This window comes from Prionailurus viverrinus, chromosome A2 (genome assembly GCF_022837055.1).
Source record: "Prionailurus viverrinus isolate Anna chromosome A2, UM_Priviv_1.0, whole genome shotgun sequence".
NCBI lineage: Eukaryota > Metazoa > Chordata > Mammalia > Carnivora > Felidae > Prionailurus > Prionailurus viverrinus.
In genome coordinates, this window is record NC_062562.1 from 53,767,974 (window position 1) to 53,794,673 (window position 26,700).

The 26,700-nt window shown below is 41.1% G+C and overlaps 1 protein-coding gene across 3 annotated transcripts in view; it reads right to left on the reverse strand.

The window, feature by feature from the left end:
• Positions 1–9,122: 9,122 nt before the first annotated feature.
• TMCC1 (transmembrane and coiled-coil domain family 1) overlaps positions 9,123–26,700 on the reverse strand; it is a 243,805-nt gene continuing 226,227 nt past the window's right edge. For all 3 annotated transcript variants that reach the window (XM_047838531.1, XM_047838522.1, XM_047838538.1), the window contains 2 exons: positions 15,994–16,129; positions 9,123–13,142 (listed from right to left, as the gene is read on the reverse strand). In XM_047838531.1, coding sequence (XP_047694487.1) covers positions 12,828–13,142; positions 15,994–16,129 — 451 coding nt within the window. In that variant the 3' untranslated portion in view covers positions 9,123–12,827. The remainder of the gene's footprint in view (positions 13,143–15,993; positions 16,130–26,700) is intronic.

The following is a 26,700-nucleotide window of genomic DNA, read 5'->3' on the forward strand; positions in this document are numbered from 1 at the left end:
TTCAGTCACCAGGAGAAGGGGAGTGGTATGGTAAAACCACACATACACCGAGAAGCCATTCAGTGACGCAGGTGCTGCAACAGAGACAGCCACAAAGGCAGGGACATCTGAATGTACGAGGGGGAGTCAGGACAGGCTTCACAGAGGAGTGGTGGCTTAAGACTTGGAAAAGTTACACACAGAATTACCATATGACCCAGGAATTCTACTCCTAGGTGTAGACACCAAAAGAACTGAAAACAGATACCCAAATAAGTACATGTACATACATGTTTATAGCAGGATTCTGAACAGCCAAAAGGTGGAAAAAACCCAAGTGGTCATTGGCTGATGAACGGATAAACAAATTGTGGTCTATTCATACAGCAGAATGTTATTCAGGCATAAAAAGGAATGAAGTGATGACACATTCTACAACATGAACTTAAAAAAAATTTTTTTTTTTTTAATTTTAGAGGGAGAGTGAGCAGGGGAGGGACAGAGAGAGAGAGAGAGAGAGAGAGAGAGAGAGAGAGAGAGAGAGGATACCAAGCAGGTTAGCAAGGAGCCCGACGAGGAGCTCGACCCCATGACCCTGGGATCATGACCTGAGCCTAAATCAAGAGTTGGGATGCTCAACCAACTGAGCCATGCAAGCGCCCAGTGAATGAATTTTTTAAACATTATGCTAACTGAAAGTAGCCAGGCACAAAAAGTCACCTATTGGATGATTCTATTTCACCCCCACCCCACTCTGGTGCTTTATTCATTGTCCTGATGATTCCAGTTTAAATGAAACATCCAGCATAGGTAAATCCATAGAGACAGAGCCCAGAATGTGATTAGCAGAGGGTGGAAGGGGAATGGAGAGCTAGTGCTGAATGGCTCTGGGCTTTCTTTTTGGGGTGGTGAAACTTTTCAAACCGGACAGAGACAGTGGTTCCACAATACTGCAAATGTACCAAATGACATTGAGTTGTTCCCTTTAAAACTCTGATTAATTTTACTATGTGAATGTCATCTTAATAAAAAAGGAGCATTTGATCAGGAAAAAAAAGTCAAAATGGACAAATAATGCCTGCTCTCTTGTATTTACCTCAAATGGATCCAGTTTGAGGGCTTGGGGAGTGGAGGGCAAGTACAGGTGAGCAAGACTGACCGCAAGTCGGTGATTGTTGACTTGGGTTCATTGTACTATTCATTGTTTGCCTGTCTTTGAAAGTTTTCTTAATAAAGTTAAATAAAAGAATAAGAACTTGCTAGGTGACAAACAAGGACGGGGATGGTCACTCCAAGAAGAGGGAAAAGTGCATGCAAAGGTGCAGATGAGTGAAGAGGCACCAGGCATGGCCTGATGGGTGGGGCACCTGTGTGAGGACCTGGGACAACCAAGTCCCAGGTCACACAGCCAGTGAAAAGCCAAGCTGCCTGCCTGCTTCCTTTTTTCCTTTCTCTTTATCTCTCTCCCTTCCTTCCTTTCTCCTTTTTCCTTTTTAAGAATAAAGTCTTGGGGCACCTGGGTGGCTCAGTCAGTTGGGCATCCAATTTCAGCTCAGGTCATGACCTCACAGCTTGTGGGTTCAAGCCCAGTGTTGGGCTCTGTGCCGACAGCTCAGAGCCTGGAACCTGCTTCGGATTCTGTGTCTTCCCCTCTCTCTGCCCCTCCCCTGTTCATGCTTTGTCTCTCTCTTTTCAAAACTAAATAAAAACATAAAAAAAAAAAAACTCTTAGGGCGCCTGGGTGGCTTAGTCGGTTAAGTGTCCGACTTCGGCTCAGGTCACGATCTCACGGTTGGTGGGATTGAGCTCCACCCCACCAACCTCCCCTTCCGTAGTCTGCCTGGGATTCTCTTTCACCCTTTCTCTCTGCCCCTCCACTGCCAAATAAATAAATAAACATTAAAAAATAAAATAAAATCTTGGTTTTAAGCAGAAAGAGTCTCAAAGTTGCTAGGTCAGCAGTTGCAAAGCTCAAGCACATATCTTCTCTTATGGGTGGGGCCTCATTCAGAACCCATTTAATCATACTTTGGACATAATTTTGAGTTGGGATATATGGAATCCCACCCCATGGTAGATGAAAAGCAGTTTTTAGAGGGGAAATGGAAGTCTTTTCAGTAATGCAAGCACGTGGGAAATAATGAAATGTGATGGCGGCAGCCTGGGTTGGGAGGTTATAGACAGGAAAGCTAATGAAAAAAGGTTATTAGAATAAAAATAGTCATCAAGGAAATGTAAATCAAAACCACAATGAGATACCACTTTACACACAGAGGAGGGATATAATTAAGAAGTCAGATAATAACAAGGGCTGGTGAGCATGTGGAGACTGCTGGTAGGGATGTAAAATGATTCAGCCACTTTGGAAACAATCTGATAGCTTCTCAAAAGGTTAAACATAGTTACTATATGACCCAGCAATTCCACTCCTAGGGAAATGAAAACATATGTTCATTCAAAAACTTAGGTCTGAATGTTCATAGAAGCACTACTATCCACCAACTGATGAATAAGAATGTCGCATATTCATACAATGCAATATTTTTCAGCAATAAAAGGAATAAGGTAAAGAAGCATCTCAAAGGACCACACATTGTAGAATTCCATTTATATGAAATGTCCCGAGTAGGCAGATCTGTAGATAGAAAGTAGATTAGTGGTTGCTTTGTGCTGGGAAGAATGTGAGAAGAGGGTGACAGCTAAGGGGGGCAGGGTTCCTTCTGGAGGTGATGAAACTGTTCTGGAATCAGTGATGCTGGCATGCAACTCTGTGAATATACTAAACACTATTGAATGGGTGTTTAAAACATGTTAAATGAGTGAATTGTATGGTGGTGTGAGTTCTATCTCAGTACATTAAAAGAAACTATTAAAAAAAGGTATAAAGGTAGTCTAGGATGTTTTAAGGCAGGAGCAAGAGTGTCACAAGTGCGCTCCTCTGGGCTGACAACCTGGTCATGGCAATAAAATGAATTTCAGCAGTAAGTGTGTCATATGTTTTGGAAGATACCTACTGAAAATGAGTAAGAGGAAAAAAAAAATTCCAGTGTTTAAAGCAGTGTGAGTCAGGGTCTCTATTAAAAGGAGGCTGTCAGGGACCGCCTGGGAGGCAGAATGATGCTTCAGGGAGTTATAACACTTGTGGGTTAAGTTTTAACATGCACAGATTACACATACTCTTTAATTGAGAAAAAGATTCATTGGCAAATTCAAATTTTATGTATAAATATTTTGGGAAGCAAATAAAGCAGTCTTCAAATGAAAAACTGGACTATATTATGATAGGGCATTTATTTATTTTAGGGTGTGTGAAATGGATTAAAACTTTGTTGATGTTTGAAATGCTTACATTTTGTGCTTGAAACATCAACTATTAAAAACACATGTTTTTTAGGGATGCCTGGGTGGCTCAGTCGGTTAAGCATCCGACATTTGATTTCGGTTCAGGTCGTGTTCTCATGGTTGTGATATTGGGCCCCATGTTGGGCTCTGCAATGAATGAACATGGAGCCTGTTTAAGATTCTCTGTCTCTGCCCTTCTCCCCTGCTTGCTCTCTCTCCCTAAAATAAAAAAATACATTTTTTAAAGGACATGAGAAAATTTTAAGCTGCCTGCAACGATTTCTCTCATAGCCCATTGTAGGTATGAACCTTTAATCATTACAATAAATGAAAAACTAAATGTGATAGAACAGATGTTCTGTTGAACGCTGGTTCTTGAGATGTCCTGATGCACTAAGAATTCTGACCAGTTGAACACAACTTGCAAATCTCATAAAGAGCAGCACGCTTTGAGCATTGGCCCAATTATCATTTTAACGCTCCCATCAGTGTGCTATAGGTCAACACCATGATACTTTACATTTAATGTTTCTTTTAGATCACAAAATGTTTCAAACAGTAAAAGAGAACAGAACACCCATGTACCCACTGTCATGCAGACATTTTGTTACATTTGCTTCAAACCCGTCCCCTGGCTTCCTGCTCCTACCCCTCCTCCCCTATGCACAATCCTATTACGGTCATACCCAGATCTCAGCTACAAATCCGCACTTCATCCTGTCCCAATATTTAACCCTTTGAGTGATTACGGCCAATGCTCTTTAAGGAGATCGTGAACTGGGCAAAAAGTGCTAAGAGTATCATTTTATTGATGAGAAGTAAGGTGACTTTATAGTAAGGACATGAGGGTCCAAAAAAAGTAAGTTATTTCCTTCTCAAGGTTATACAAAGTCTGAAATCCACAAATCTTGACTCCTTGTCCAGTAAAATTGATAGTAGAACTAGCATAGGCTTTTTTTTTTTAATGCTTATTTTTGAGAGAGCGAGCACGAGTAGGGGAGGGGCAGAGAGGGAGACACAGAACCCCAAGCTGGCTCCAGGCTCTGAGCTGTCAGCACAGAGCCCAACAAGGGGCTCAAACTCCCAAACTGTGAGATCATGACCTGAACGAAGTTGGATGCTTAACTGATTGAGCCACCCAGGCGCCCTGAAATAGCATAGGCTTTAGAGAGGCAGAATCAGCTGAGTTCAAATCGTGACTTTGCCATCGATGAAATGACCTATTATTGAGGAAAAATCCAAGCTTCTTTGTCGGCAGCATGGAAATTATATCAGCTCCTCTTCAGAGCAGGTCTAAGAATTGAAAGTAAAACAAGCAGCACTTGGCCCGGCACGGGATAGGGATTCAATAGTGATTTTTGAATTCCTACAATTAGGGTGCTGGGTGGCTCAGTCAGTTAAGCATCTGACTCTTGATTTCAACTCCGGTCCAGATCTCATAGTTTGTGGGTTTGAGCCCTGCATTGAGCTCCGCACTGACAGTATGGAGACTACTTGGGGTTCTCTCTCCCTCTCTTTGCCCTGTTTGCACGCTGTCTCTGAAAATAAATAAACTTAAAAAAAAAATTCCACCTTTTAATGAGCACCTGTTAAGTGTCAGGCATCATTCCTGGCATTGAGGATATAGCCATGAACATTACAACGTCCCTGCCACTGTACTGATTAAGAAATCACCAGTAAAATCATTAGCCAACTGTATGTGCATCCATTTGCAAGTTTTTGTTCCCTATGGCCATGTTCTCTTTTTTGTTTGGGTTTTCTTGACACATATGGACTTTTCTGTTTCCCAAACCAACTTCAGAGCAAGGGCTGGCCAGGGACAGCCCACATTCTGGCTACTGGGCCCATCAGGTGAGGATGGGAGACAGGCTGTAAGTATGATTATAAACATAAGTAAAATCTTAAGTAGGCTTCATGCCCAGTGCAGAGCCCAACGTGGGGCTTGAACTCATAACCCTGAGATCAAGACCTGAGCTGAGGATCAAGAGTTGGATGCTTAACTGACTGAGCCACCCAGGTACTCCATACTGAAGAGAGCCAGATGAAAGAGACAGGTCCCTCTCTTCAAGGACTTCTTGGTCTGTTAATGGTATTAATAACTGAGACCATTTGTGGAGCACTGATTTTGAGGTCAGGTGCTGGGTGAGACATTTTAGTCTCACCCATCTAAGGAATAGTGTTTTATTTATTTATTTATTTATTTATTTATTTATTTATTCATTCATTCATTCAACGTTTATTTATTTTTGGGACAGAGAGAGACAGAGCATGAACGGGGGAGGGGCAGAGAGAGAGGGAGACACAGAATCGGAAACAGGCTCCAGGCTCTGAGCCATCAGCCCAGAGCCCGACGCGGGGCTCGAACTCCCGGACCGCGAGATCGTGACCTGGCTGAAGTCGGACGCTTAACCGACTGCGCCACCCAGGTGCCCCTGTTTTGTTTTTTTTTAAAAAGTAATCTCTAAGCCCAACGTGGGGCTTGAACTCATGACCCCGAGATTGAGTCACATGTTCTACCAACCAAGCCAGCCAGGTGCTCCTGCTGTACCTTTTAATAGAGTCTCAACACCTGCTCAGATGTCATCTTCTAAAGGAAAATTCGACTGGACAGCTTAAATTCATAAAGGCAGAAGGACTAGATTTTGCCAAGTCATCTTGCTCTAGGATGGAAGCATTCTAATTCCAAAGGTAACAAGGATTTTTAAAAAAATAATAATTGAAGTCTGAGCTTCTCATACCCCCAATTCTCATACATCAACTAAAGTTTTAAAGCTCCTCCTATTAGAGGATCAAAAGGCAAACAACCAAACACCTCAGGCAGCATTTCTCAATCACTGACACACTTGGACTGGTGTTATGAAAAGGAGCCACTTGTTCCCTTTGAAAGGACAAGGCTGGGTCCCACTTCTCAGGACCTTTGACGGCTTCTCTTGAAACTTTAGCAGGCAAGGCAGTCTGGATTTCTTACAACCAGGCCACTGCCCCAGCCCAGCTCCTGCTGTTTTTAACTTTGTTGCTGATTCACATTGTTCTAGGGAGCCTGTACGTCCTGCAAGGCTCACATTCATTGCTTGAACCACTCGCCTTGGCCTTTTTCACCTCCATGGTTTTAATGATGTTTCTTCAACTTGGAACACCCTTCTCACTCATCTCTACTCATCCAGAATCATCATCTGTCAGCCCAGATACCACTGCCTCTTCCACTGAACTTTTCCCAACTGCCCTGTCAGAACTGCTTCTTCCTCTCCACTCCCACACATGGCTTCTGACTCTATTACAACATGTATTTCATTCTACCATGTTCCTTTTCTCTTGATTTAGCACATCTCCTTAGTCCAGGCTTGCACACAGTGGCTCTCAAATGCTGTTGGATGAACGAAGGGCTGAGCTGAACAGGCTGGATCAGCTACTGAGGTCACATCCCCTCTGGCAGTGGGACATCCTTTTGACCACCAGACCTGGAAATCTAGGCTTCAGGAAAGCCCAGTAGGTGGTCCAAACTGGGTCCAGAGCTCCTTCTAGGACAATGCTAAAGCAGAAAATGATCTATTATAACCTGGTATCAGAAACATTATCAACTCTTCATTTCTCCACAATGGACCTATTATTTTCACTTTAAAAAGTTTTGATATTTTTAACTTAAAAATAGACAAATACATTTCACATTTAAGAGATTCACATTTTACAGAAGTCAAGCATGAAAGCACCCCATTCCCTCTCCCAGAAGGGACTACCTGGGGACAGCTTAATGTTCAGTTTCTTCTGTACACTTACATACATACATTTACACAAACACAAATATTTTCACATAAACAGGAGACAGTATACTATCCCACAACTGGCTTTTTAATTTTTTTCTTTGAGAGAGAGAGAGAGAGAGAGAGAGAGAGAGAGAGAGAGAGAGAGAGAAAATCTTAAGCAGGCTCCACGCTCAGTGTGGACCCTGGGATCACGACCTGAGCCAAAATCAAGAGTCGGATGCTCAACCAACTGAGCCACTGAGGCGGTCCTAAATTTTTCATTTTCATTTAATGCACTGATTTACATACTTAATTCTGAATGCTTACTGGCCATTCATTTTTCTGTGAACTACTTCATAACCTTTGCCTATTTTTCTACTGAGCTGTTTTCTTCTTGGTTCATATTAACTCTTATACTCACACGCTGTAAACATTCATCTTTTGTTAAATATGTTGCAGACTATTTTCCAACACAATCCTTTACCATTTCCTAACACTAGCTTTGGGCAAGCCATTTAATCCAGGTTTCAGTTTCCTTACCTAGACAATGAGGACACTGCCTGTGTAAGACTGTAGGGAGAAGTGAGAGCTGCATGCCCAGTGCTAAGCATTATGCCCGGCATTCAGTAAGTACTCAAACATGTGAGCTACTCTTCACTACCTAGACTTGAGGTCACAAGCTGATTAGGTGTTTAGCTTAGCCCATAGAGTTTAAAAATAGTACATTTGAATCCTTTAGGTGAGACATACATTTTCTAGTTGGCCACACCCTCACCTGTCTCCCCAGTTTGTTTTCACAACAGCTTCTCAGATTTGTTACCAAGCTTCCACTCTCCTAAGTTTTTAATGAAAATAAAACAGGCTTTGAAATTATGCATTGTACATTATATAATTATTATAATCAGACTTGCTCTGTGTACCAGTTATGCACTGCACAACACTGATATATTGTTCACAGTGTAACCCACAGTGGGCAATGTACAACGTGCACTTCTGTACATGGCAGCCCAGTCCACATTTCAAGAAGTTTAAGGCATTCTTGCAGCAATTTAAAAAGCTTTCACAAGAGGCACTCTTTACTTTTACAACACACACTAGGTAGGATCAAGGTGGGAATGATATCTCTAGCATTTAGATACGATAGGCACAGAGCTAGTAAGCCGGAAACATGGGCCCAAATATCTTGACATTCAGATTGTGGCTATAAAGAACCAAGTCATCAGGTCCCTGCTTGATACCCTGTCAGAGGTAAGATGAGAGCTTCTCGATTTCCAGAGGCTTTTCAGTGATCAACAAGAAACCATATTAAAAATTACTACCTCCAGGGGCACCTGGCTGGCTTAGTCGGTAGAGCATGTGTCTATTGATCTCAGGGTGGTGAGTTCAAGCCCCATGCTGGGCATAGAAATTACTTAAAAAAAAAAAAATGCTACCCGTATAACAAAACCATAGATGGGATTTGGCTAGGTTATAACCCCTTACATATATATAAAACTTCAAATGTTACATGTTTCACAAAGTGTGTTTATACACCCATCACAACACTAACAGAGCCTACTGAAGAATGCACAGGGATTAGGAAGATATTCAATGGTATTATAATAGTATTGTAGGGTGACAGTTGGTAGCTATACTTGTGAGCATAGCATAATGTATACAGGTGTCAAATCACAATGCACCTAAAGCTAATGTAACACTGTGTGTCAGCTATACACACAACTTTTTTTCAATTAAAAAAAAAAAAGAATGGACAGGAATTATTATACCTATTTGGTCATCACATGAATTTGAGGGAGGGCATACTGCCTCTAAAAAACTACCTCCAAATAACTAAAAGGCAGTCTTACCTACCAGTTGAAAGGAACTGTGTCAAAGTGACAGTCTAAAATGTATGTAAAGTCCTGGGAGACAGTGACAGCCACCCAGCTATCAGTTATGGTCTCATAACGCATGCGTGCGTACACATAGCTTCTAGCCCACAAACTGGTGGAAAGTTTTCAAACTGACAAACTTGTCAATGGAAACTGTAATAAATATGCAAAAATAAAGACCAAAATAAACCCGAGTCCAACCACCTCGTTAATAGCTGAGGTCTTTATTTCAATTTGTATGTACAGTAAAAGTGCTGCTGAGAATATGCAGCAACCAGACAAAACATAAATGTAATTCTCTCTCAACAATTAGCAGCTTAAGATCTATCAACTACAGTGTTAACGTTCACGCGTTCACAAGTGTCATTTCTGTACTTTTCAAATCGTGCAAGTGAGTTTTTATTCTTACACACTTTGATAAAACACACAGTCTAGTAGTCAATCCTACTGAGGGTATCACCTAGCATACACAACACACAGACAGAAATGTTAACTCTTAGAGCCACATTCAAAATCCCCAGTTTCATTTGGGGGTGGGAACCATAATTTTGCCTGTGTCAATTTGCTGATTATAATATTTGGTTTTGTTTTGGATGCATATTTTCCAAAGCTGAAAGGCAACTCCTTGCTGGAGCTCACTTGGAATTCAGCATTTCATCTGACTGTATCTCAAAGGAATAGGAAGTCAGAAACAAAACCAAATGCAGTGAAGACCACATAAAAATATGCTCATTATTAGGGCATGGCTAGCAAGGAAGGCTTGATCGCAGTGTTCTTCTTGGTTATCAGATTTTCAACTCAACTGGGTGAAGGGGGTACAGGGAAGAAAGAAGACCCGGTCAATGAAGTGTAAAATTTAACCTACTTTTGCTTCTTAAGGAGCCTGTGGAGTAGAAAGCCTTCCTTGCTAGGATGCACGGAGTATATACCAAGGAACTGAAATTGGAGCAGACAGAAGTGCCCTTCAATTGAACCATAAAAAAGGAAAAATGTTAGTTATTCTACAGGCTGAACAGAGTCACCCAGGCTACCACAGCCAGCCTCAAGCACCAGCACTAACAAGTAATCCAGGAATGCTTCATTTCAAAGGGAATGCGTGTAGTCTTTAAAAGAGAAGAAGTGTTAAAGCAAGGGGAAATTTCCACTCACAGAACAATTGTTAAACAACCATTGGAGTGAGGTTATAGAAGGGCTCGGAATAGATGAGAATCCGGGAACAGCCACAGTGCAAAGAAACACAAAGGCAACAGGTGTGGGCAGCGGGAAGTGGGGGAAGGCATGAAAACAGATGCATGGTTACAAATAGCATTAAATGCAGCTAACTGTTGGGCCTGGTGAAGAAATCAAGGGACAACACAGCTAGAAAGCTGTTACTGTGCCTGACCTAGCCTGTAGCTCCTTCCTAAGACAGTTTGAGAGGATCGTGGGCAGTTAGCACAGGCCTGCTTGGCTGGGAGCTCAGGGGTCTGTCCACAGGCAAAAACCTTCCTTTGATAGAAACTGTCCCAACACAAATGGGAGCAATATCAATCCATCTATCACAGTGTCTTCCAGTGCCCACAAAAAACTTAGTAGCCTCTACACAGTTTAGGGGACTCAAAGGTTCTTACAAAAACTGGAGGATTGTGGCTAAAGCCTCTTTTCGATAGCTTTGTGGGGCTCTCTTCCCTACTCTGAGTGATAAGCTAAAGCAGAAAGTTAGCAGAAACTATGCTAGTTCGACAAGGTCATGGTGTCTTTTGGCACTCCTGCCTGAAGTCACTGCAATATTTTTAGGCAAAGTTAACATTTAAAATACATAGGCATGGGAACAATTTGTTTTTGGCCTGAACATGAATTGGTTCCAATTATTTTTTAATAGAAAAATCATCCCTGTGGTCCCTGCTCTGGGCACTAATTTTGAGAGGTCAACAGAGCTAACAGGTTGTACTACAATCATCTGGGGATGGAGTGAAGATTGGGGTACCTGAGTTAAAATATCAAAATGGTTATGGAAACAACATGCTGACTCTGAGAAGGCCAGCCTGCCAAAGCCACAGGAGGCTGGAGCTGTCATGTAAACCATCCTCTCAGACAGAGAAGGCAATGCTAATCTAGTTCCAAAAGAATTTCCTCGTATGGGAAGAATAGGCAAAGCATGCTTTGCTACTCTTTTCAGGGCATATTATGTGCCCCTTGCTCATCACTTGGTTGCACAGAACTGAGGCCAAGAGGGAACAGCATTTGCGATTCAATACTATGAAGAGATTAACCAAGCTTTCCAGATATGTTCTAAAGGCCCAGTCCCATCCTGGTGGAACTGGTTATAGCATGGGGAAGAAGGCTCAGTTCTTTCTTCTAAATTGTCTATAAAAGTCCACTGAGCACAAGTACGTTAGTAAGTCAGTCTAGAGGACTAGGAAGCTGACAACATTTTACACCACAAACTTGGGTCCTTCAAACCTGACAGATCCTTTTCTGTTCTTTAGGGAGAATCACCTTCAGTTGATTCTCTCAGGCAGACAGAATAAAGCTTTGAAATTAAGGATGCTGGGGCCAAAATGCAGACAGAAGGTTCCACATCACTTTGGTTTCAGTAATTAGGGGGTGTTAAGAATAAATTAAGGAAACACGAGGAATTACATATGACTCTCATAATATAGTCTCGATTTTTCCTAAAGATAACCCCAGCCCAAAGTCACTGGGTGAACATTTTCTTGGGGCAAAAAAATCTCTACCCTATCATGCTGGTTTGTGGAAACAGCCTCCTCCTCTCCCTGCACACCCTTTTCCTCTCCAACCAAGCCAAACCCATGAAGTGGTGGGGTGGGGGTGGCAGGACACCAAAAAGCAGCAGCCAGAGGAGGAAGTCTAAGCTGCATCTCAAATCAAGGGCATAGAGGGGAGCATTTATAGCAAGTCTTCCTTTACTCAAACTGTTTCAAGACAAGAGGGAGCAGCACACTTAAATATCCACACATTTCTTCATTTAAAAACATCACTTCTTTATTTCAAAGGAAAAATAAAAGACCCTCCCAACCCTTTCCAAAAAAACCCAATAATAATAATAACAATAATAAAAAATCCTATTAGAAACCATAAGGAAGCACTGAGAGTTTGAGTATTACATTCTTCAAGTATGCTGTTCGGATTTTTTTTTTAAAGTTGGTGACTATACACATATTTAAAAAAACCTTAAAAGTGCGGCCAAGGGATTTTGCTTAAAATTAAGTATTTAGAGGGCTACTTCAAAATACTGTAGTAGGGCTTTGCAGTGATCCTTTGGGGCATGATGCTCTCACTTTTGTATCCTAGTAAAGGTTAAGGGACCAGGTTCAAAAGTGATCATACTTCCAGGGTTAGCATGAGTGGCCAACTTGGGTGAGAAAGCCAGGGAGAGATCCATGTGTTCATCCACGGACAAGGACAATCCACCCTGAATCCAAAAATTCAGACATGGAATGTGGTAGGATTTCACAGTAAAGTTAGTCTGGGAGGGGGAGAGGTGGTGAGCCCAGACGAGGCAGGGTGTTAGGTTTAACTGGTTTCCCTAATCAGGTTTTTGCATCTTTTTAGTGGGTTTTAGTGCAGTCCTTCAAGCCACAATTTAGAATGCCCTTCAGTGTGCTCCAGATTGTTGGTTCATATTAAAGGACTGTTTAAGATTTGCATCCCAAGGAAAATCATGCTACATAAAAATGATCCAAGATTTTTGCCCAAAAAACTTCTTGGATAAAATCTAAAAAATACTATTGCAATTGCGTCTCTTGAAGAAAAAAACATTATTCTAAATGTAAACAGATTCACTCAACTCTTTTGTTGTTGTAGAAAACTTCAGAGTAGGTAAGTTGCTGTCTAATTCTTCGCTGCATGCACTCGCCAGAGGGTAGGGGAGCACTGCCTTCTTGTGCCAGCATCATCTGGGGGAAGAAAAGAACCGTTCCACATAGCTGAAGAGGGCATCCCAGTGCTTCCAGAGAAAGGCAATGAAAACCACAAGGAATAAAGTGCTGAACGTCCTGTTGCGAGTCTTCATGAGAGGAACCACGCAGTTGGCTACCGTGGAGACAAAGACCAAAAGGACCGCCATGACTGCCAGAAGGATATTGATGAGTTTACCCAGAAGGTTCCGGGCAGTGGCATTCTCCAGCCCTTCCAGCTGTACCACCTGCTGCTGCTGCTGCTGCAGCTCCATCTTGGAGATGCGGGTCTGGCATGCCTCCAGGGCCTCCTGTGGGCCAGAACAGGGAATAGTTAAGCCTTCTGCTCATACGTACTCCGAGTAGCTGACATGCCCTTTGAGCAAGCCAGATGCTTCTTGAGCTATGCCGGTGATTTTAAATATGTAAGTCATTATTCAAGCAATTCTTATTCACCTGAACTGCTCTCCATTGCATTCTTTGTGGGATGGCTCACAGGAAGTAGTAGCCACACTTAGATTTGGTTTTAAACATTAAAAAAAATTTTTTTTAATATTTATTTTTGAGACACACACACACACACACACACACACACACACACAGAGTGCTAGTGGGGGAGGATCAGAGAGAGAGGGAGACACAGAATCTGAAGCAGGTTCCAGGCTCTGAGCTGTCAAGAGAGCCCGACATGGGGTTCGAATTCACAAACCATGAGATCATGACCAAAGCCAAAGTTGGATGCTTAACTGACTGAGCCACCTGGGTGTCCCTGGTCTTAAACATTAAAAAAAAATTTTTTTTTTAATGTCTATTTACTTTTGAGAGAGACAGAGACAGAATGCGAGTGGGTTAGGGGCAGAGAGAGAGGGAGACACAAATCTGAAGCAGGATTCAGGCTCTGAGCTGTCAGCACAGAGCCCAAATGCGGGGCTCAAACTCACGAGCTGTGAGATCATGACCTGAGCTAAAGTCGGCTGCTCAACCAGCTGAGCCACCCAGGTGTCCTAGTCTTAAACATTTTAATGACAAGACTTCAAATATACAATTGGCGCTTTTTTTTCCATTTAAAAATCACAAATTTAAGTTGCATAGTTGTGCCACATAAAACATTTCAAATAGGATACATAGTTCCTCTTGATACTTTCCTCAAATCCAGGTCCTAGTCTTAAAGTAACACTGTCAATTTAATGTGTTCATCCTTTCACTTATGTTTAAATGCATACGTATTTAAGCCTAGGGAAACGTATGGAATTATTTTTTGACTTTCTATCTTAATATAAATAGTATCACAGCATGGCAACTAATTCATAACTTGTTCTTTTACTCAACAGTGTGGGTCCTGGTGATCCTTTCCCTGTCAATGTGTAGAGATGTACCTCATTCTTTTTAACTGCTATGTAGCATTTTACAGTAGGGTAGGTATTTCATAGTTTATTCAGCCAGTTCCCAACTGGAGAGATTTAGGTTATTTCCAACTTTTCTACCGTAACAACTATAATGTGAACATCCTCTGAACATCCTTGTGCACACTATCTGGTGTTTTCCAAGTTAAGCAAACCACAGACATCAGTGTAAAGGGCACTCTGATCCATTTCCCTAAAAAGAGTACACTTCCCCCCTTTTAGGTTGATCTCTTTAAAAGAGGGCACTATGCTCAAGCAGTAGACCAAATATTTTAAGTAAAAGGTTCCTTTCAAGCATGAGTTTATATGAAATTTACCCACAACGTTCAGAGGACAGAACCTATCTCCTTAGCTAAGGTCAGGTATCCTGTAAAGTTCAGTAATGGTGGGAGCCCGAGGTTTTTCTGGTCTTGGTTTCAGTGCGTCCTGGTTTCCCAGGACTTGAGGTGAAGGCTAGGCAACTTCAGGCTGAAGCAAGCTAGTGAATGGACAGTCAATGAATACTACCCAGCCCAGAATGATCATGGGAAAAAAACTAAAACATGAACAGAATTCTGAAGTCTGGAGAAGTGGCAGCTGGGCAAATGATCTAGACATTCTCTTGATTCGTTTGGGCTGTAAAAAAGATTCCTGGACCACTTCCCTTCTCTAAGACTAGCTTATTTCAAGATGCTTTCATATGAAATCAGCAACTGTTCCCCTAGAAATACCTCCCAAGATAAGAAAAAGTTACATATTCTATTTCTTCACAGCATACACTAGAGGGCTAGTAACCTTAAACATTACTGCCTCATGTGTTATTGTCACAAACTGCTTGGCAATGTGCCTGTAAAAGGCTTGGGTTTGGCAACTAGGACAAAAGCCCTTTTTATAGAAGAAGACAGACAAGATGGCCATGAATCTTGTCAGACCAGCTCCTGAAGCAGGAGCCAACAGATGTAATAATGCATGTAATCTTCTATATACTGAGACCTCAGAACATTTCCTAAGAACTCAAGCAAGCATACCACCCCTAAATGGTATAGACTTTTGAGAAATGTAGCTCATTTCAAGAATAGGTAAATTACAGTTAATAGAACCTCCTCCTGATATTCTATGTTCTGCATCTTTTTTCCTGAACTTTTCAAATACTATGGTAAAATACACCTAACATTAAATTTATCATTTAATTTTAACCATTTTAAAGTGTACAATTCAGGGTCATTTAGTAAATTGATAATGTTGTACAACCATCACTACTATCAGATTCTAGAACATTTTCATCACCCCCAAAAGAAATCCCCTATCCCTGTTATTCCCTTCCCCACTCCCTGTAGCCCCTGTCAACCACTGATCTACTTTCTGTCTCCATAGCCTATTCTGGACATTTCATGTAAATGGAATCACGTAATATGTGGCCTTTTGTGACTGGCTTTTTTTCCCACTGAACTTAATGTTTTCTACATTTATCCATCAGTATTTCATTCCTTTTTCTTCTTCTTCTTCTTCTTCTTCTTCTTCTTCTTCTTCTTTTTTTTTTTATTGTGGTAAAAGACATAGAACATAAAATCTACCACCTTAACCATTTTTAAGGGTACAGCTGAATGGTAGTAAATCCATTCATAATGTCATGCTGCCATCACCACCATCCACCTCCATAGCTCTTTTCATCTATACTCATTACACAAGCACCCCTCATTTCCTTCAATCCCAGCCCCTGCCAACCACCATTCTACTTTTTGTTAGTCTTATGCTTTTACATGTGATCCTTCATGCTAACCTGGATGTCCCGGGCCCGTTCATAGGACTGATATGCGATTTTCTCTTCCATGCTGGCCAATTCCTGCTTCAAGTTTAAGATTTCATTCTGGTGGAGCTCTGTTAGGTCATTTAGTTGTTCTTCTAATCGTTCACATCTAAGAATGGGGGAAAAGTTAGAATTTTATGCATTCTGTATTTTTCCTGGTATTACTCTCACATCCCATCCCCCAAATCCTTTCTGCAAAGGAAGAAAACAAAAGCACAGAAAAATTAAGTCAGTGGCCTGGGCTAACAAGGCATGCTAGTGGGTTCAGTTCTCAGTCCCTGGAATGGACAGCTTGTCACAAGGCCATATCATAGCAGCAACATGGTTTTTCCACAATCTTCTCAACACACAGTATTTGCAGCGATGCCAGCAGCCCTGGTTAGCTTTGAGCATATTCATAATAAATGAGGCAGTTCTTACTCTGCTCTGAGCAGCAGAGGGGAGAGGCAAAAAATAGAGGACAATTAAGCAGGTCTCATCACAAGATAAACAGCACATAAATGGAAAATGACCTTCTAGCAGTCACCAGTAGCTTATTCTGATACTGGGTAAGTCACTCACCTGGATATTCATGATTCAGGACCTATCATCCCCATGGCCAAGCACAGCGTCTAGGTCATCTTAGTCAACAAATACTTACTGAGAGTCTGATGTGTACCAGGTATACTGTGGTAAGCAACACAGAATGCCTACCTTCAGTAATTTACATGCTAAGGTGTGTGGTGGGGGAGGGAGGTGAGGCAGAAAAAACAAGACAATTGCAGGTATGGGTAAGTAAAATGTAGTCAGTAGGGGTATACAACAGAGTGCCTGATGGTAGGTTAAGCTGGAATGTCAGAGAAGAACTCTTTCTTGCTCGGCACTCTCCAGCAATGAGAGCTGAAACTTGAATGACGATATGAATGGACTTATAAAGATGTGGGGGGAGGAGTATCTCAAAGCAGAAGGAATAGTAGGTATCAAGTTCTCAAGATGGGAACTAGCTTGGCAGGTTTGGGGGACACAAAGCAGGCCTGTGTGGCTACAGTTGAGAAAAAAACAGAATGGAGGGAGATCAGGTTCCTTGGGAACAGGTCCTTTTCTTCATCTTGTATCTCTAGCACTTAGGACTACCTATGAGAAGGTTATTTATATAAAGATGGAACCTGGGCTGGGCACCTAAGGACCAGTAGGATTGAAACATGTTTAAAGGACAAGATCAAAGATTTTAGGTGGAAAAAGAACATGGGTAAAGGGCAGGAGGTAGAAATGTACAGGATAATTGGAATGATGGATCTATGTTGGAGAGAAAAGGGAAATCTGGCCGTAAAAGGTAGGCATGGGAGTTGGAATTCTGGAACAGATAGTAAATGGGCCCAAAGCAGATTGCTGATTGGGGAAGGGTGACATGAACACAGTGTTTTAAGAAAATGGGTTATGTAGAGGTGAAGAGGACAGACTGGGGTAGGTTGTGTCTGAAAATCCCAGGAACCAAACAAAGAGCTACATAGGTAGAAGGACAATTGAAAACTAACCATTAAAAAAGACTTGAAAGGTAACAAGAAATACATTCTAGGTTATGGTGAATAAAATGTAAGCTTCTCTGATAGGCAGAGGGCTCAGCCCAACAGAATACACTACCCCTGAATGCTACTTGGGCAAGCACACACCCAACATTAGCATAGAAGCCTCAGAGGGCTTTGTATTAAAAAAATAAAAATGCCCGAACTCAGACACTTAAAACTACCTTGCCCTTTCCTTATTTTTAACCCCATATATAGTACACAAACTTTTAAGGAATACACAGAAGTTTTCAGTTTAAGGTAACTCATGTTGCAGCATCACTGATATTCTCCCTTCCAATAATCTGTATCATACATAATTACATCCTAAACTCCATTCTTTTTCTAAGAAATGAGGATTTTTTTAAAAAAAAAGGCACAGCCAACACTTTTTATTACTTATTTTTTAATTTATTAGTTTTTTCCCTTTTTTACTTTTTTTCACCCTTTATTACTTATTATTTTATTACCCTTTTTATTCAGTATTACTGAATCCTACTGAGTTCTCCTTTACCTTGGATAGGCATTTGTATTGCTTGCTTTCACACCAAAATTCTGTTACTAATGTGATGGGACAGATCAGAAAGTGTTTCCAACCTTTACCTGTAACTAGGGCCAACATTCTCTGTGACTGCCTTTTCACTTCATCTGCTGCCCAAGACATGTTTTCAGAAACAGGCACCACCTCCAGAACTGATTTTCTACCATATTTTAAGTCCACCAAGTGCCATAAGATTACGTTGATATACTATTGCCTTTACAGGCTCATCTTATCTTAGCTCACTGCTCTGTAGTGTTTTAGTGTTTGATTATTTCATCGTTCTCTCTCCTCACCAGAGATGGGAAAGAGACTTTATAAAAGGAGTGCTCCAGGGGCGTCTGGGTGGCTCAATCGGTTAAGCGTCCGACTTTGGCTCAGGTCATGATCTCACAGTTCATGGGTTCAGGCCCTGCCATTAGGCTCTGTGCTGACAGCTCAGAACCTAGAGCCTGCTTTGGAATCTGTGTCTCTCTCTCTCTGCCCCTCCCCTGCTTGCACTCTCTCTCTGTCTCTCAAAAATGAATGTAAACAAACAAAAAATGGACTGCTGCAAAGTTACCAGTCCTTTGAGATTTAAGGGAAGGGCTGGGCCTAGCAGCAAATAACCCTCCTAAGCCAAAGAATGATGTTGGGTGGCAGGGAGGGGAGCATGGCCGTGGTGGCAACAAGTCTGCTGATAAAAACAGACAGACCCATGTGACATCTTTTGGCATGTGTTTCGTAATTGTATAGTTCTTTAGGCCTTTCAGGAATGTTGGAGAATCTTATTTGATATTAAACATGGCTCACACATACCATTAAAACAGAATAAAAAGTAACAGCAGCAGCTGCCATTTATTCAGTGCCTACTATATAATCCAAATTCATTTGTAAAACCCAAGAAGGCAGTAGGTATTATCTTCACTTTACAGATAAGGAAACAAAGCTCAGAGAGGTAAAGTGACTTGCCTAAGGGAATACAGAAATTAAGTAGGGAGCAAAGATTCGAATCCATGTTCTTTGATTTTAAACCCAAGTTCTTAACCTTTTACACTGTGATGCCACTTCGAAATGACTCAAGAAGCCCAGATGAGCTAAACTCCCTTTGTAGGTAAGAAATCTGAGTCAGGTCTATAGCTGATCCAAATTACATTGCCATACAGGAGCTAGACTCAGCTACAATGACATGATTGTTTGGAGCCTGATGTCAAGGTGGAGTCAATGGAAGGAGGAGTGTAATAAAAACGCTATAAACCCAGAGTCAAAAAGAGAATAACAACAAATGCTGGGAAGGATGTAGAGAAATCTGAACTCTCACAGAGCTGGTGGGAATGTAAATGGTGCATCAGCTTTGGAAAACAGTTTGGCAGTTCCTTAAAAAGTTAAACACAGAATTACCATAAGACCCAGCAATTCCACTCCAGGTATACACTGAAGAGAGATGAAAACCTATTTCTACCTTCTTAGGTATACACAAACATTCACAACAACATTATTCTTCATGGCCAAAAAGTAGAAAGAACAAAATGTCCATCAACAGATGAATGGATAAAATGTGGTGTAACCACACAATGGAGTATTATTTGGAAATAAAAATTAAGTAATGACACATGCTACAATATGGATGAGTCTTGAAAACATTATTCTAAGTCAAAGATGCCAGTTATAATAAACACTGGGGAAAAGTGATTACAGGTATGACAGCCAGGAAAACTTGGGTTTGAGTCTTAGGTCTGCATCTCATAAGCTATATGGTCCTAGTTAGGTTAGCTCACTTTTCTGAGCAAGTTCCTTCACCTATAAAATGATGGTAATAATCTTAATCTTTTATACTCATTTGAGCATGGAGAGGTCATTAAAAAATGTCCAGTTGTCTCCTTTCTGTCTTCACAGTTTTACCAAGGAATATAATGGCCTTTCTGAAAATGTTTCTACTTATTTTTTTAATGTTTATTTACTTATTTTGGGAGAGAGAGAGTAAGCAAGCAGGGCAGGGGCACAGAGAGAGGAAGAGAGAGACAATCCCAAGCAGGCTCTGCGCAGTCAGTGTGGAGCTCAATGCGGGGCTTGAATCCATGAACCATGAGATTATGACCTGGGCTGAAATCAAAAGTCTGATGCCTAACCAACTGAGCCACCCAGGCATCCCTGAAAATGTTTCTATTTATTAAAGAAGGCATCACTTGAAAACATGCTCCCTGAAAGGAATTCATGCATAATTTGAAAACCTTTTTAGCCAGCCAAATATTTTCTGTGGTGACTGATTCATGGCCTTAATCTCATTTTAGGCTCATTGCAGTCCACATCAATAAATATCTCACACTCAATTTTACATGTCTCTAAGATTATCACTATTTCATGTACCTCCCTACCCCTCTAGAGTTGTTGAAAGATAAAAATAGGTTACCTTACTAGAAAGAATCTTAAACTCTGGGGGTTAGAAAAGATCTTAGAAATCTAGTTAAATCTCTTTCAATTGAGGAATTATTTCTATAACATCCCTGACAAGCAATCTCTCCTTGAATACCTCCAGTAGCCGGGTTTCATTTATCTTAAGGCATTTTTTCCCATTAGAGAAGTTCTTTTTAAAACTGAGCTAAAACCCCTAGCTACTTGTAATTCTCACCCCACAGTCTTTAGAGTCGCAAAAAGCAAGCTACTCCCATACCTGTATTACCCCTGATACCTCCATTCAGCAAGAGGAAATAGTTCCCGATATATTTGTATAGAACAAATCCCTGGTAAAGTCTTGACTGCTCTTGTATCTGTCAGTATTATTTGGTGGTGGGGTGGCGGGGGGGCGGGGAGGTGGTGTGAAAAAGGGCTAGTTTAATCAAATACAAGGAAGAGGCTAAACAGGGCAAGGAAAGTAGGGGCATCACACGAAAGCACAAGTCCCTCGTCAGTATTGTGGTTTTTTTTTTTTAATTTTTTTAATGTTCATTTATTTTTGAGAGAGAGAGAGAGACAGAGTGTGAAGGGGGAAAGGTCAGAGAGAGAGGGAGACACAGAATTTGAAGCAGGCTCCAGACTCTGAGCTGTCAGCACAGAGCCTGACGTGGGGCTCAAACTCATAAATGGTAAGATCAAACCTGAGCTGAAGTCAGATGCCTAACCGAATGAGCCACTCAGGCGCCCCAAGTATCATTTTTAATCCATTCCGCTGACAGTGGTTTCTGTCAGTGCTCTTTCTTTCCACATGCTATTTGTAAAGATATGCTTGTCTTCTACTATCTTAATTCTGGGTGAAGATACAGTGGCCAAGACAGGGCAAGGACAAGCCAGAGCTCACAGACTGCTGCTAGAGAATATCCCAGCCCCAAACCTGGGAACTGTCCTTGCTAGGGCAACATACACTTTTTTGTACAATATAAAAGGTCAGGTGAGAAGATGAGGTAAGAATCATGAGAGCCTTCCGGCTCCTGTGAACAGTCGGCGGTAGGAAGGCCACGTTGGTGGATGAAGGTTTAAGTTAGCCTATTCAGTCATTTCATCTACTGTTCAGGAGCCCCATATCTACACACCTAGTTGAAAAGCAAAATGCATTCACATTTATGTTTTATTTATCCTAATGTTTCTGGGAGCACCCATCATTTTTGTTTCAATATATGAAATTTATTGTCAAATTGGTTTCCATACAACACCCAGTGCTCATCCCAAAAGGTGCCCTCCTCAATACCCATCACCCACCCTCCCCTCCCTCCCACCCCCCCCATCAACCCTCAGTTTGTTCTCAGTTTTTAAGAGTCTCTTATGCTTTGGCTCTCTCTCACTCTAACCTCTTTATTTTTTTTCTTCCTACCCCTCCCCCATGGGTTTCTGTTAAGTTTCTCAGGATCCACATAAGAGTGAAAACATATGGTATCTGTCTTTCTCTGTATGGCTTATTTCACTTAGCATAACACTCTCCAGTTCCATCCATGTTGCTACAAAGGGCCATATTTCATTCTTTCTCATTGCCACGTAGTACTCCATTGTGTATATAAACCACAATTTCTTTACCTATTCATCAGTTGATGGACATTTAGGCTCTTTCCGTAATTTGGCTATTGTTGAGAGTGCTGCTATGAACATTGGGGTACAAGTGCCCCTATGCATCAGTACTCCTGTATCCCTTGGGTAAATTCCTAGCAGTGGGAGCACCCATCATTGATTGAAGGGGACAAAGATAAACAGAAATTTGCCAAGTGGCAAGTGACAGGCAGATTAGGGTACAAAATGTTTCTTCCTTCAAAGTTTTAACACTTTTTTTAGCTTTTAAGTAATTTCTATACCCAATGTGGGGCTTGAACTCAACTCTGAGATCAAGAGTCGTGTGCTCCACAAACTGAGCCAGCCAGGCGCTCCAACACTCTTTAATATTCCTTTGAAATGCAACCCTTGCGTCCCACATTCTTTTCCAGAATTTTAGATCCAAATTGATGTAAGAAATTTAGATTTTTTAGTGTATGTATGTATATACATATATAAATAAATAAATAAATATATATATATATTTAAAGTCTGTACTTAAATTAGTACATGCTTTACTGACTTCTTTCACCCATTGAGGTCCTTCCGCCCTTGAAGCATATCCTTTAGTATTTCTTTCAGCAAAGGTTTCTGTGAATGGTAATCTTAGTCTACACATGTCTGAAAGTGTCTTAATTTCACTTTCTTAAAAAATAAATTAGGTGGACAGCATTCTAAGATCACAGTTATTCTTCCCTAGCACTTTGAAGGTATTGTTGCATTGTTTTCTGCCAGTATAAGTCTCTTATTTGTTTGGTCCATTTCACACTGAGTTTCTTTCATAAACTGGATTTCCTTGTGCCATATGCAACTTTTGTTTCAAAGTATTTTATGGAGTTCCCTCCTGCATGTATCTCTTTCAGGTTCCTCTTTGGGCTGTATGATTGATGGCTTGGGTTGTGATAAAATAGGTTTTGGATACTTTCACTTGTGAATAGCTAAGATGATTTATTAATAACACCTTAGGCTGCCCCTCACATTTTTATCTGTATGTAAGATGGAAATTCTGTAATTATATAACACTATATATAAATATGTAATACTGTATGTGAATCATAGAGTATATGCAAAAGTCCTTAGCACTTGTTCCCGACACTCTTTTTTTAAAAACATTTATTTCTTTATTTTGTGAGAGAGAGCCAGTGAGACAGCACCATTGGGGAAGGGGCAGAGAGAGAGGGAGGGAGAAAGAGAATCCTAAGCAGGCTCTGTGTTGTCAGCACAGAACCTGAGGTGGGATTCAATCCCACAAACTGTGAGATGATGACCTGAGCCGAAATCAGTAGTTGGATGCCAAACCAACTGAACTACCCAGGCACCCCTACCAACACTCTTGAACATTATTATAAGCCAATGTTTATCATACAATAGTCACCAACGTGTCAAAGGTTCTGGAAGCCATTTTCTGACTGGATTTGGTTCATCTCATATTATATCTGAAGGCTCTCTGTCTTCACTCCTCCCACTTTGTGCCCTCTTTGTACTTCTGTTTATATGCAATCTGTATGCAATTTGTACCAGCTGATGGATCTGCTCAGACTGGGTTTTGGATTCAAACCCCGGCTCTGCAACTCACCAGTGTGGAAGAGGCAACCTACCTACTCCAAAGGGCAACTGTGAAGACTGAACAAGAGTTAGAGGCCAAATGTCCTACACAAAAAAGGAGCTCTGTGGGAAAGATCACAGATATACATTTGGTTTCATTTTTGTCTTATAATCCTCCCAGCTCCCTCCAACAATTCCTAGTGAGGAAGTTCAACAGGACTGCTTGTTGATTGCCATGCAGTCTCTCTCAAGTGCTCTGTGGCTCTACTGTTCAAGGCTTCCTATTTCTGATTTTTTTCTCTCCTCTAACCCTCCATTTCTTCATCTATCAACACATTCTCAACTTACATTTTTAGAAGTTTTCACTGTTCCAGGATATTCAGAGTTTTTCCTATGACATCACACAAAAGGGTTTCTGGGTACACATTCTGTCCTTTTCAAGAAGAAGAAGAGAGGCACATGCCTCTCTTATTTCATCATCAGGAGGGCCAGCACAAACATACAAATGGGTTCCTGCTATCTCCCTGACTCAAGTTTGCCAGATAACCAAGTCCATTCACTGGACTATTCCAAGCTTTCCTTTAAATTGATGAAACTGTCCTACCTATCTTTCTTTCAAGACATCTGTTTTGTACATGTGAGAGGGAAAGTATCTCAAGTAAGTTTCAACTGATCTTTGCAAATCCCTAAAAAGAGTCGAGTAGAAATGGTTAATCCTCACCATAACCTTGTAAAAAATAAAGTCCTTCAGAGATGGAACAATTTACTCACGGTTACATGAGAAATTAATAGCAAGATCTCCTCAAGCTGAGAGTCTTCCCAAGTATGAAAATATACTACTGTTCCCACAGACAGTACTTTATTAACAATTAGTTAAATAGCAAAGTAGCATTTGGGTAAGTAGAATGAGCTCCATGTCCCCACAGATGAAAACAGAACAACCAACAGGTTAGGAGACTTGCCAAGGTGACACAAAGCTGCAGAATTCAAGGGTGAAGCAAGACCCACAATGGGTCCACTTGAAACAGCTGCATTAATTCACCAACTAATAACTACTAGCAGTTGCTTCCCTCTTCAAGTCATAATAATTACCTGGAGAATGAGGACTTTCTGAAAGAACAGAAAAGTCACAGCTGTTATTATGTAGCTGAAATCCTATTTACACTTACAGTTTTTTCTAATTAAAATTTTTTCATGTTATTTATTTTTAATAAGAAACCTTTATTTATTTATTTACTTATTTTTGAGAGAGAGAGCATGTGTGAGGAGTAGAGAGAGAGAATCCCACAAAATGCAGAAAGAGAGGGAGACAGAGTGTGGAGCCAGGAGTGGGACTCGAGCTCACCCGAAGGAGGTTCAAGCTCACCTGATGCAGGGCTGAAACTCACAAACTGTGAGATCATGACCTGAGCCAAAGTCAGATGCTTAACCGACACGGCCACCCAGGCCCCCCTCATGTTTGTTTATTTTTTGAGCAGGGGAGGGGCAGGGAGAGAGAGAGGGAAAGAGAGAATCCCAAGCAGGCTCTTCCCTGTTAGTGCAGAGCCCATGATGGGGTTTGATCCCACAAACCATGAGATCATGACCTGAGCGGAAATCAAGAGTTGGATGCTTAACTGACTAAGCCACCCAGGCACCCTGCACAATTTTTTTTTTTTTTAAAGTAGGCTCTATCCTCAACGTGGGGCTCAAACTCATGACCCTGAGATCATGAGTCACATGCTCTATTAAGCCAGCCAGGCGCCTTTACACTCACACAGTTGTGTTTGGGTTACCATAGTTAAGCACCTCCGATCTGCAGGAAACATCAGGGAGGAAACCAAGAAAGCCATAAACTCTGGGGCTTTTGTAAAATGCTATGAACAAAGAGGTTGGCAAGATGCCCTGGGTGTCTTAGAATGCAGGTCTCCCAGGTTGCTTCAGCACCTTGAAAGAACTTTAATGGGCCTGTCACTGCTAAAACACTTTTGCTGATTTGTTCACCCAGGTCATGGAAGTTTGTTCCTCAGCTTTTTTCACAACCTCACAATCCACAATTTGAAAGCACAAACCTGATCAGGCATAGCAATTTGCAGTCAAACATTTTTCAGTGCCATCAGTCATTTTTATGTGGCTTACATAACCTATATGTGAAATTATGGTCTGAAATCAGGCTAACACAAAGAGCCCAGTAAAGATGATGTGGTGTCATTTTGGTTGGAGGAGTGCAAGCAGGGGAGGAATTTAGGGTTCAGTCTACATCTAGTTAATCACTGTAAGCATCAAAACATCAAAACACTAGCACCAGTAATAACAATAACTACACACCTCCACCTCCCCATGCCTTTTTATGTGTGGCATCTGCCTCTGATTCATGAAGACATTTCTACCTTAATCCTTACCTCCTTTGTCCCTAGAAGGTACTTTAATTTGTAATTAAGGAATGGGAGACTGAGAAAGATGCAGTAACTTCCCCTTGTTAGGTTAGTGAGGTGTATTGAGAATCTGAACCACTCAGTTCATGCTTCCTCTTTTTAGAGTTTACTGTTGCCTTTTAAAAAACTTTTTGTTCCTATACGACTAATCAAATGCAAAATCTAAACAACAACAAAAGGAAGAAAACATCTATTACTACAGTTCCCACTACTCTCATTATTAATATTATAATCTCTTTTGCTTTACTTGCTAGTGTTTACTTCCTACCAAAATCCTAAAACAAGGAACTTGGATCTCTAGGGAATTCATAGAAAGAACACCTCTGTCCTTTAATTAAATATTAATATCAAAGACTGAGGTGGAGAGGGGAAGGGAAGGTAAACTGTGTACAGCCTTTTACAAATGTGATTTTTTAAAATCAAGAACTCTCTGTAAGGGATTTTAGCCTCTTGATATGACATCAGTTAGAGCTCTCTGGACATGAAAGGAGAGGCAATTCTTGATCCAAGTGTATGATTTTGACTGGCATGTGTTTTCCATGAGACTTCAGTTTAAACACAAAGAATGAGATTAATAATCTCATTTTGAGACTTTTTACTCAAAAGTTCTTCTGAAATCATGACTACAACTCAAAGAAAATTTCAATAC